Here is a 10,560-nt window from a genome sequence, read left to right as displayed (position 1 = left end):
AACTCTTTGGTCCACATTGGAGCCTCCACTTCTCCATAGAGCGCCCCTCAGAAGGCAGAGCATCCTGAGGGACGGGGCTAAAAAAGAGGAATGTCCAAAGTTAATCAGACAGCAGCTCAGACTCAGACTGAGACTTCTATAACACTCGAAATGAGAAACAATGGAAGTTTTGTCTTCCTATAATATTCACGTAATTATCAATTAAATAGTCACAAAATTAACTGTTTCAGGGCGGTCTTAAGCAAAATGTCAAAATCATGTATTTCGCTCCTCTATTAGAGATTTAATTATTTAAATCTAAGGTGATTATGTATTTTTATGTAAAAGAGGAAACGCATCACACAGAAAATCAGTTTATACACAAGTTTTATTCAAAAAAGTTTGTTTTTCGTCAGAATTGTAGATTTGAAAACAGAATCAGAATCTGAGGAATCCTGGTTCTCATTTTATTCCCGTTTTCAGGGAAAAAAATTACAAAAAACAAAAACATTTTAGAAAAGTTCAACTTAAATAAATAAACAAATGATGAGGAATGTCTCTTTACTAATGAAATATAACAATGTACAAAATATATATAAAAAAATATATACAAATGTAAACAAACGCATACAGTATATTCAAAAATATAATACTGAATATTTGCATTGACTGTGCATTTTACACCCAGAGACTGAGGGCAGAGAGAAGACGTGATGAGATATCGTAGTGTATCAACACAGAACATTTAACAACAGAAACAATCAACCAACCGTCTCCATCAACCTACACTGTAGAAAAATAAAGCTTTACCTGAAGAGGGGCGCAGAGAAAACCAGAACAGATGTTTCCTGATATTAAAAAACATATTTTTGGATCAATTTCAGTCTGTAGTTTAAATCAGGAAAAGTCCTCGCCCGTTTGTAAATCAAACAAAATGCAACACTTCAGTTTGTTATGAAGAAAAATGCAGTAAAAGTATCAAAAAGTCATGTTTTGGTATCAGAACTGAGACTACAGAGATCTACGTGCGTGTGTGTGTGTCAAGTGTCCCGCTACGTCAGCACATCTCAACAATGACATCACCGGGTGGGCGGAGCTTGTTTAGTTCCTCGGAGAACAGGAAACGTTCCGACATTTTGGGAAATCCTGTTCGTCCCTTCTTGCCGAGAGTAAAATGAGAATACCAGCAGCCGCTTAGCTTAGCATAAAGACTGGAAACCCAACTATAAAACGAATTACTGCGCCACATCTCGTTTGTTTAAACTGTACAAACAAAAGAACATTTTCTTTGGAAACTAACTGGATTCTTCTGGGATTGAACCACATTTGTTTCAGGTTTGTATTTTATTATCTGAAGCTCTGACGAACCCTCAACGCCTACAGACCGACTCCCGATCTGCAGCTTCTCAAACTCAAGGCACTCTGAACCAGAACCCCCGACGGGTGTCGAGTCTCTACGAGGAGCTGCTCCGTCCCCCGTGAACAGCGGGGGGCTCTGTGGAGCACACAGAAAAAAACACAAAAAAAAAAAACACAACAACTCTTCCCAGCAGCCAAACGCTGACCAATCAGAGGCTCTGCTGGCTGGGGGAGGAGTCCGATGTGATGGCATGGAGCGTGACGCCGTTGCTGCCCGTCACCCACGGGTGGAGGAGTATCTGCTCCAGGGTCGGCCGGTCAGATGGCCGCTGGCTCAGACACCAGCCAATCAGCTGCTGGCACTCTGAAGTAAAAATAAACACGAGGAGATGAAGAACACTCATCTCTGGTTTGAGTTTAGACACGTTGTTCAGGCGTCGATGTAAAAACCTGGTCGTGTGATCTCGTCACGCTGCGGCTCACCTGAGGAGATGTCTCGTCTGAAGTAGATCCGTCCTCTCAGGATCTCCTCGTCCTGTTCGAAGGGGATGTCCCCGCACACCATGTCGTACAGCAGCACGCCCAGAGACCACACGGTGGCCGAGCGACCGTGGTACCGGCGGAACCGGATCCACTCCGGAGGACTGTACACCCGCGTGCCTGGAGGGAGGAGCGTTACATCACTACAGGTACAGTGTGTGTCGGAGAGGAGCAGGAAGTGACAGATTATCATCATCATCATGCTGGAACATACTACCGGAGACGCTGCCGACATTACAAAACTGGTGTATGATGGGAAGGTAGTCACTGACCCAAAACACCTTCAACTTTTCCGATGTTTTAAAACTGTAGATTTTCAGAAACAATCTCCACAGCTCTTAGATTCTCTCAGCTGATCGGACTCACCATCGAACTCGGTGTAGGCCCCGTCTTTGAGGAGGGCCCCGGAGCCGAAGTCGATCAGCTTGAGTTGCCCGGTCCTCAGGTCCACCATCAGGTTCTCGTCCTTGATGTCTCGGTGGACGACGCCGCAGCCGTAGCAGTGACGCACCGCCTCCAGCACCTGCAGGAAGAAGCCGCGCGCCGCCGCCTCGTCCAGCGCGCCGCGCTCCGTGATGTAGTCGAACAGGTCCTGACCCGGCTCGGGACGCTCCATCACCATCAGCCAGCCGTCCGCCTGCTCCCACCAGCCCAACAGACGCACCACGCCGCCAAACGCCCCGCCCACTTTCTTCAACAGCACCACCTCCAGAGGAACCACCGCGCCACACTGAGAAAGAGTCGGATCATCAGCTCACTGTGCATCAATTAAAATACATATTTGTAATTACTAAATGCGGGACCAATTCGTCTTTTGTGCTTGTAAATAGTGCGTTTTAATTGTTAATTGTTGTTTACTTGTACACAAGTCTCTTTAATAAAAAGGATGAATTAACTAATATAGCAGCTGAAGTGGTAATTACACTGAGAGGAAGTTGTTATAAAACAGTTATATCTCATGTATAGTCTCACCAGAGAGCCCCACTCGGTCACTCTGTCTCTGCACACGTGCTTCACCGCAACCTGCATGTAAACAAACACCATCAACACACCGACTCCATACAGCTGTAACATACAGTATAAGAGGATAGACGATGGTTATCTGTAAAAACACATAAACAGCCAGAGTACAAACATCTGACTGTTAGCAGTTACATAAAGCTCTTTGTCTTTCTTTAATATTGAATTAAAAAGCATTTCCTCACCAGTTTTGGGTAATTGTATAAAAATATTATCAGTCGTGTAACTATTTCAGTTTCCTCAAAGAGAATAAAGCACAGTAACAGGATTGATTTTCAATATAAGTGGATGTTTAAGCTTCACAGACCACGTTTCTTTGTGAAAACAAAGACCACATGCCAGGCAGACCCGGGACCGTCAAGTTACACGATTGAATCCGGAAGTCAAGTGGAATAGTCACTGCCTTCCAAATAAAAGCACAAAGTCAAACCATAATGCCCGGTTGGTTTTCACACGAAAGACTTTACCTTTTGGTTCTGAATATTAAATATATTAAGAGAAAATTAAATTAAGTAATGCAAACATCAATGAATATGTATAAAGGGAAATAAGAAGGTGAACTATGGGAAAATACTAATATATGTAAATTATATATGTTGTTGGGTACAACAGCTGGGATAATCTGAAGATGTTTTAGTTTTAGTCAATTTACAACTAAAATAACTTTTACTAATATTTGTTTTAATACTTTAGTGATGCTTTTATTTTGAAGGCATACACCGGAAGCCCAGCTGCCTGCAGTGTGTGTAACTTGACGCGTGCTCGCCCAGCAGCGGCCATGTGTGCTGAGAGACCAAAACAAAGCGGTTCTCCGCGCTCTTCTTACAGGCAGCCCGTCGGAGAGGCGCATGGCCGAGTAGACGGTGCCGAACCCCCCGCTGCCGAGCACCGAGCCCAGTCGGTACAGCTTCTCAAACGGCTGCTTCTCCGCTTTGACTAAAAAAAGACAAAGAAAGAGGTTATATACACACAGAGCCAAAAGTCCTCAGATGACCCACGTTGTTTTGTGTCGTTTAAAAATGGCGGACTGTCGGCATCATCTCCAATTTAAACGATGTAAACTGTGAGATTTAAGTTTTAACAAACATATACCGTGTTATAACGAGTTAGAGTTCGTATAACGAGATAATTACACATAATTGGCCACAACACCTGGCTTTCAAAATGGCCCCAGACTGTTTTAATTTTAAGGTCACACTGAAGCACACATCCAGCCTGGGTTCAAAAATGTGTGAATTTAAAATTAAAATAGTGATTTACTCTGTAAAACTACCAAATGTAATCTGGTTTTAACATCTACGATGTGAACACGTGATGCCCGGAAGACATCTGCTGAGTTAATTTGAACATATTTTGAATTTAAGGTGTTTTTTTTAGTCAGTTAGGACCGTTACCTTGATGCAGCTTCGCCGGCACATCCATGCCGGACGAGATGTGAGAGAAGGAGCCCAGCTTAGAGAGCAGCATGCTGCTCGTGGCTTCTCCCAAAAATAATAATGAAAATATTAGCGTATTAACTCCCCAGATAGCAGCAAAGTATCAGCGTCTTCTTCAGGGGCAAAATGAGCCGGTTACACGTCAAATATCCATCGGTAATCCGGTAGAGACCAGTTAGACAGAAACAGCATACACACAGAAAGCGCGCCACTGGCCACCACCACTATTTACAAAGATCAGACAGATCCCTCCGCCATGGCTGAACGTTGGACTAAAACCCACAGAACCTTCCGCTTCATGAACAAACTTAACACGTGGATATGCAGTGATGTGACGAGTAGTATCGGCTCGTGGCGAATTTAAAAGTCAGTCACGTGAAAATTCAACCTTAAGCCAATGACTAAGTAGGAGGACTATTTTTACGTAGTAGGACAAGTCGCAGGGATTCAGAGAGGGGTCGCTTCGGCAGTGCTGCGGTCCATGCTTCAAAATAATCACAAACATCTTATGTAAAAGAATATTTTAAAGTATTTGATATACAAGAACAATAATGTCAATAATATAAATATCTGATAATTATTATAAATAGTTAATTTAGTAACATACATATATTTATGTGACAAATTCTCATTGTTTACATTCTGGTGAACCCGTTGCCCTCATCTGCAGTGTTTCCTACATTTCCCAGAATGCCTTTCCAAAACACCACAGTCACATGCACAAGACAGAGTAAAATGTGTAGTTGTCTGTGTTATCACTCATGTTCTCCTGCATACTCTCTCTTATTATTATTCTGTCCTTTTCGACTCAAAATCTATTTATGCTACAAATACTGTTCATATTTCTACACATGAATAAACAGTTTCTTGCGTTTTCATAAGACCTGAATACATTTTTTGTGTGTTTGTGTCACATGATACTAATATTTTCTATCTTGTAACTCTGCTTTTGGTCTCTTCAGAGTCTAAAAGCTCCATAAAGTTCACCAATTATGATAATTTTCCAACTCCATATGAGCTCATTCTGATAGCTAATCCTGCAGTAACTGGGGTGGCAACTTGGAGGCAGCTGAAACAAATTCGGACCACAACATGAACATATTATCACCTTTTAAGCGTATATGTTGAACTTGTCAGCAAACAGTTGCTTATTTCCACATCCAGCAATTACAGAGTAACAGGATTATACACCTGGAGTCTTTGTGTCGCCTGATAAGTGGAAGTCCAATATTCTCTCGCTTTTAGCTCCTTTTTTGGTCTCCACCACTAGCTGCTAAGAACTCCATTATGTTCACCAGGTAGTCTCTGACTGTGTCTGTTTGTCTGCTGCTGAGCAGATAGTGGACAGATAAAATAGTATTAAATTAAATTACTTATTTACACCCCCTTTTTCCCACATAATATGTTGTATTTCTGCTTGGCGTGAACAACACCTTGCAGCATTACAGTGCATTTGTCTTTGCTCTTATGATTTACTCCCCCGGTGGAAGAGTGTTGAGCTGAGGAGGCAGTGGCTGGGTCACATGACCTGGTGTATTATTGGCCAACAGAGCCCAAATGTAGGTCAGCCCCTCCTCCACTTCACTGTAAATGAATGTAAAGATACTCACGGACAGAAAACAGATGTGAAGACGCAAACAAAGAGATGCTGTTGTTTTTCAAGCTGATCTGAGCTCAAAGCCTCTCACAGAGTTGGACATCCTTTTAATCACATCGCTGTTCACTCACTGGCCCTGAAGCCGCTTAAGACAGTCTAATTTCTTTGAGTGTTTTTCACAGTTGACTTTTACGGCTTTACACACTACATTGTATCGTTTTATTTGTTCTAATCTGGTGTTTATATGTTGAATTTGTCACGATTGCTGACCCTTCAACTCATTTAAGTGCTGCACCTTAAAGAAATAGTAGTTAGTAGACATTTTTAGGAAATTTGCTTTCTGGCGGAGAGTCAGAGGAGAAGATCGATACCCCTCTCTAGAGACAGGGGGAAACATCTAGCCTGGCTCTCGCCAAAGGTATCAAAATCCACAGGCTAGCTGTTCACCCTTGTTTACATTCATTATGCTAAGCTACGCTAACAGGCTGTTGGACCCTTACATTTATATTCCAGACACAAGAGTGGTATCAATAATCTTATCTAACTCTCCGCTAGAAGGCAAATGAGCAAATTCACTGGTTTTGATCTAACTTCATGATGATTGTTGACATTTTTATTCACTATCTTGTGTATCTTAAGACAGTGACATATGTTGGTATGATCCAACTTCATTCACTTAGTCATGACTGCGTACCATCTTATAGAAATGTTCAGTACATATTCCCCAAATGTAACAGTATTGGACTTTTTGAAATTGTATTTAGTGTTAGAGTTTAGTTTTTCTGCAAGTTTTATTTCCCAACATGAACGTCTGAATGTCTTTTCAAATCCCTTCCTACAAGAACTACAATTTCGGGAAAAAGGTAGTTGTCTTTAAATATATGGAGACTTAAAAAAATGGGAATTTGCCATGTGTTCATTTTTTAATTGTAGATTGCTAAATGCCCACATTTTACATATACAGAATACTGAGACCTCAGTGTCCTCTGGTCTTGACCAATAGGCTACTGTAAAGATCGTTTTCATTGGGACGATCTAATACAAAAAGTAGTTCCAGTGAGAAAAGTTCACAATAAAGTCGTGGATATTGTTTCTTAAAGGAGATTTTTATTTTTATTTTGATGCTTAAAAGTTCTCTACACTTCCGTTGTATTTTGGTAAAAGCAAACTCTCTTCCAACACGAATCAAACAGAAACTGAAGTCATGACTCGATACCACCACATTTAAGTGATGAAATGCATTCTGGTGTTTTGGTTGAGTGTGCAGCAGCAGATATCACCGACCATGTGTTCACATGTTGCCCACGACATGAAATGTGACTCATGTCATTTGTTCTCTTCTATTTTTATCTGCATCTATTTCAGAACGCTGTGAAAGAACAGAGAGTGAAGCAGCTTTGTACCAAGTCACTTCTCTCCAGGACTTTTGGCGACACTTCAGCTTCTGGTTTCATTTCCACGGAGCGTCACCGTCAGAGAATTGCAATGTCAGCCGAGGACGGCAGCACCTGTGACGGTGAAGATGAAAGATATCTGCCATGTTGCTCCTCGGCTAAGCTAACTATCGTAGTCGGAGACACTCACTTCTCCGAGGAGAAGACGCTTCTCGTTCAGAGCTGCGGCTATTTCCGAGCTCTGTATCGTTCCGGGATGAAGGAGTGTCGGCAGGAAGAGATCCACCTCAAGTCTCTGCACGCTCGAGGTTTCCTCATCGCCTTGGCGGTGTTGCGAGGTGAGATTCCCGACCTGGACGGCGACGACATTGTCGAGGCCATCGAATGTGCCGCTTTCTTGCAGGTGGCGCCGCTCGCCAAGCATCTCATGGATCTCATTGATTCGGACAACTGTTTGCTGATGTATCACACCGCTGCGACGTTTGGCCTCATGGATCTGTACCACGCCGCCGCGCTGTTCATCCGAGACATGTACGCCGACCTGGAGATGGAGGTTCAGAAATCCTTGACGCCAGAGCTGATCTCCTACGTGGAGTCTTTGACCCCGAGGACTTTCGTGGCTGTGGGCGCTCATGTGACCTGCGGCGTGGATGAAACGGTGCACGCCGCCTCCAGGACGGTCTGCTACCTGGATGAAACCGGTAACAGTTGGAAAGTATTGACAGATCTTCCGCCAGAGGCCAGCACCTCCATGGCCGGAGTGACCGTTTTAGACAACAGACTTTACATCGTCGGGGGAGTTCATGCACTTCACAAACAAGTCGCAGTGTCTTGTTTCTGCTACAGCGTCGAAAACAACAGCTGGAGCCGGATCTCCAGTCCGGCACAGCTGCGATACAACCTCAGCCTCGTGGGCGTAGACGGACGTCTTTACGCCATCGGAGGAGAGTACGAGCGGACGTTGATGTCATCTGTGGAAACGTACGATGTAGAGACCGGGAGGTGGGGGTTTGCCGCTCACTTACCTCGACCGGCGGCGGGAGCGGCGTGCACCAAAACCATGGGCAGGATATTTGTGTGTTTATGGAAGCCGATGGAGACCACGGAGATCTACGAATACGTCTCAGGGTCGGACGAGTGGCGGCTGGTTACCATGCTGATCAGGCGCCAGAGCTACGGCCACTGCATGGTCGGCCACAGGGACGACCTGTACGTGGTGAGAAACGGGCCGTCGGACGACTTCCTGAGATGCCTCATGGACTGTTATAATCTGAACTCGGGCCAGTGGTCGTCTCTGCCCGGACACTTCGCCAACAGCAAAGGTTCGCTGTTCACGGCGGTGGTGAGAGGCGACTCGGTGCTCACGCTCAACAGGAGCGAGACTCAGGAGTTCGCCGTCGATGGTAAAACCTGGAAGCCCCGACGGCAGATGAAAGGTTTCCCCAGAAGTGGATCCGTGTGGACGTTTCTGCTCCGGCTGCCCGATGCTCTCATGCTGCAGTAACGGTTCCACTTGCTCTGGGATTTATTGTACTGTCGATATCTTCTTACACTAAGACATGCATTTTCTACAGCTCTCTGCTAAATGTCCATAATTTCTCTTTGCGGTAATAATGTGTTTTCTGAGATCATGGGAACACGGTGGCAAAAATAAATAAGAGGTTTTGTTCTCCTGCGAATAGTGTTTCTTGTAGTGCTTCACTTCAGGGTCTGGGTTCAGGGTAAGGCTGGGTTTAAGTTAGAGTAATACAAAATGATTGGGAAAGAGATGTGGACACAACAGAGACCCTGTTAACTCTTGTTATTTCAAGTGTCTCGTATTCGGACAAAAGCCAGATGCATTGTGACACGTTTTGGTTTACACTCAGCCACATGCGTCTCTGTTGGCCAGATACTACTTACCTCTGAGCTGAGTGACCCTGTGATTGGTTGGACGTACAGTTTGGACGTAGTAACAGTTGGGAGGAGTAAAGATACAAGGGTGGATTATGAGACAATGGGGCCCTGGGCACAGACATGCAAAGGGCCCCATCACCTCTCCTACATATAGGAGCAAGACACACATCATTTATAGTTGTCTGGCCTCTTTGTTGTGGTTATTTTGTTTCTATATGTTTTTGTTTTATGTCACTTTGTAATTGTTTTGCTATTTTTGTCGCTATTTTGTTGTCTGTAGTTGTTTTTGTCTCTTTGTAGTTTTGTTGATATTTTACATTATGGCCAGTTAAAAAGCCAAATGATATTTTGTCCATCTAAAACATTAAATGTAATGTATAAAGCTGTCATTTATATAAAAGAAGTAATTTAAAGGGGGTTTTAAGAGACACAACAGACTTTATGAGAGTATTTGTATGACTTTAAGTCTTCCATAATCATCAGGATCTGTTTAATAACGTCAATCTGATCGTCTCACACAGTCGGAGTGTCTCTCAGTGCTGCTGGCTCCATGTGAACTGCAGTGTTTGTCCTCACACAGAGCTTCTGTTTCCTGCATCCAGCCTCGGTTTCCTGTTGGCACTGAGCGGCGATGATGATGGAGGTTAACGACAGGCAGAGCCAGGCACCACGGGCAGCCGGGCGGGGCAGCTGGCTGCGAGGGGCCGAGGTCAGGCCGGGACACTCGATGCCCTCCACAACCTGCGAGCTTGAGTCTGGGACCGAAGCCAGGAAGCAGAGCTCCAAATCAGTGATGGATGAGCTTCTCTCTGTGGACATTAATCAGGTCATCAGTCCGACCGCATGATGGGAGCTGTCCGCTTCGCTGCCTTTCACAGTTAAAACTCACTTTAGATGATCTGTTTGTCAAAAAAATCAAAGGTCTCTGAGGATCTGAGGCTGCAGAATCATTTTTTAAATCAAAACTTATCTTTAAAAAACAGATTCTTAATAATGCCACCACATTGTTTTATGCGCAGCATGTCTTATCTGTTTTATTATTGTTGTGTATTTTATTCCCTTTTATTGTTTTTGTATTATTTTATTTGCCAAATTGCACTCCTGTGTTTTAATCCCTGTTCACCCATGTAAAGCACTTTGTTTTGTAAATAAAGTTTCTTATTATTGTGATTATTATTATTTGTATTGTTGTTTGTATTGGCTCCATATTTTCCCTAGTGGTAAGTACATTGAGTCAAGTACTGCACTTAAGTACAGTTTTGAGGTACTTGTACTCGACTCCAGGACATCTCAGAGGTAAATATACTTTTTAATTCACTACATTGATCTGACAGCTTTA

General features: G+C 43.6%; 2 protein-coding genes across 3 annotated transcripts; one reads left to right on the top strand and one right to left on the bottom strand.

Annotated features, from left to right (window-relative positions):
- Positions 1 to 351: 351 nt before the first annotated feature.
- LOC116394588 (serine/threonine-protein kinase pim-3-like) lies at positions 352 to 4,723 on the bottom strand. Its single transcript, XM_031867801.1, has 6 exons — positions 4,293 to 4,723; positions 3,725 to 3,834; positions 2,851 to 2,901; positions 2,245 to 2,608; positions 1,822 to 1,998; positions 352 to 1,702 (listed from the first exon to the last, which is right to left on the bottom strand). Exons 1-6 carry the CDS (start codon positions 4,363 to 4,365, stop codon positions 1,548 to 1,550), a joined length of 930 nt encoding a protein of 309 aa, XP_031723661.1. The 5' UTR covers positions 4,366 to 4,723; the 3' UTR covers positions 352 to 1,547.
- Positions 4,724 to 7,242: 2,519 nt separating this feature from the next.
- Positions 7,243 to 10,346, top strand: kbtbd13b (kelch repeat and BTB domain containing 13b). Of its 2 annotated transcripts, none has more exons than XM_031867789.1 (2): positions 7,243 to 8,855; positions 9,824 to 10,346. In XM_031867789.1, the coding sequence occupies exon 1, from the start codon at positions 7,255 to 7,257 to the stop codon at positions 8,827 to 8,829; it is 1,575 nt and encodes a 524-aa protein (XP_031723649.1). In that variant the 5' UTR covers positions 7,243 to 7,254; the 3' UTR covers positions 8,830 to 8,855; positions 9,824 to 10,346. The 2 variants fall into 2 exon arrangements, with proteins under 2 accessions (XP_031723649.1, XP_031723641.1); XM_031867781.1 differs by having other exon boundaries at positions 9,802 to 10,346.
- The last annotated feature ends 214 nt before the right edge of the window (positions 10,347 to 10,560 follow it).

Source organism: Anarrhichthys ocellatus, unplaced genomic scaffold, assembly GCF_004355925.1.
Source record: "Anarrhichthys ocellatus isolate YVR2014 unplaced genomic scaffold, GSC_Weel_1.0 scaffold2, whole genome shotgun sequence".
Taxonomy (NCBI): Eukaryota; Metazoa; Chordata; class Actinopteri; order Perciformes; family Anarhichadidae; genus Anarrhichthys; species Anarrhichthys ocellatus.
The sequence above is the reverse complement of the archived record's forward strand: the minus strand, read 5'-3'. Positions and strand labels throughout refer to the sequence as shown.

What these genes read in the sequence shown, in the direction of transcription:
- LOC116394588 (XM_031867801.1), bottom strand. Translation starts at nt 4,365, where the DNA reads ATGCTGCTCTCTAAGCTGGGCTCCTTCTCTCACATCTCGTCCGGCATG. An exon ending in TGACCGAGTGGGGCTCTCTG is followed by an intron (nt 2,609 to 2,850) that starts GTGAGACTATAC and finishes ACTCTTTCTCAG; the next exon opens with TGTGGCGCGGTGGTTCCTCT. An exon ending in GGCCTACACCGAGTTCGATG is followed by an intron (nt 1,999 to 2,244) that starts GTGAGTCCGATC and finishes TCCTCCCTCCAG; the next exon opens with GCACGCGGGTGTACAGTCCT.
- kbtbd13b (XM_031867789.1), top strand. Translation starts at nt 7,255, where the DNA reads ATGTCATTTGTTCTCTTCTATTTTTATCTGCATCTATTTCAGAACGCT.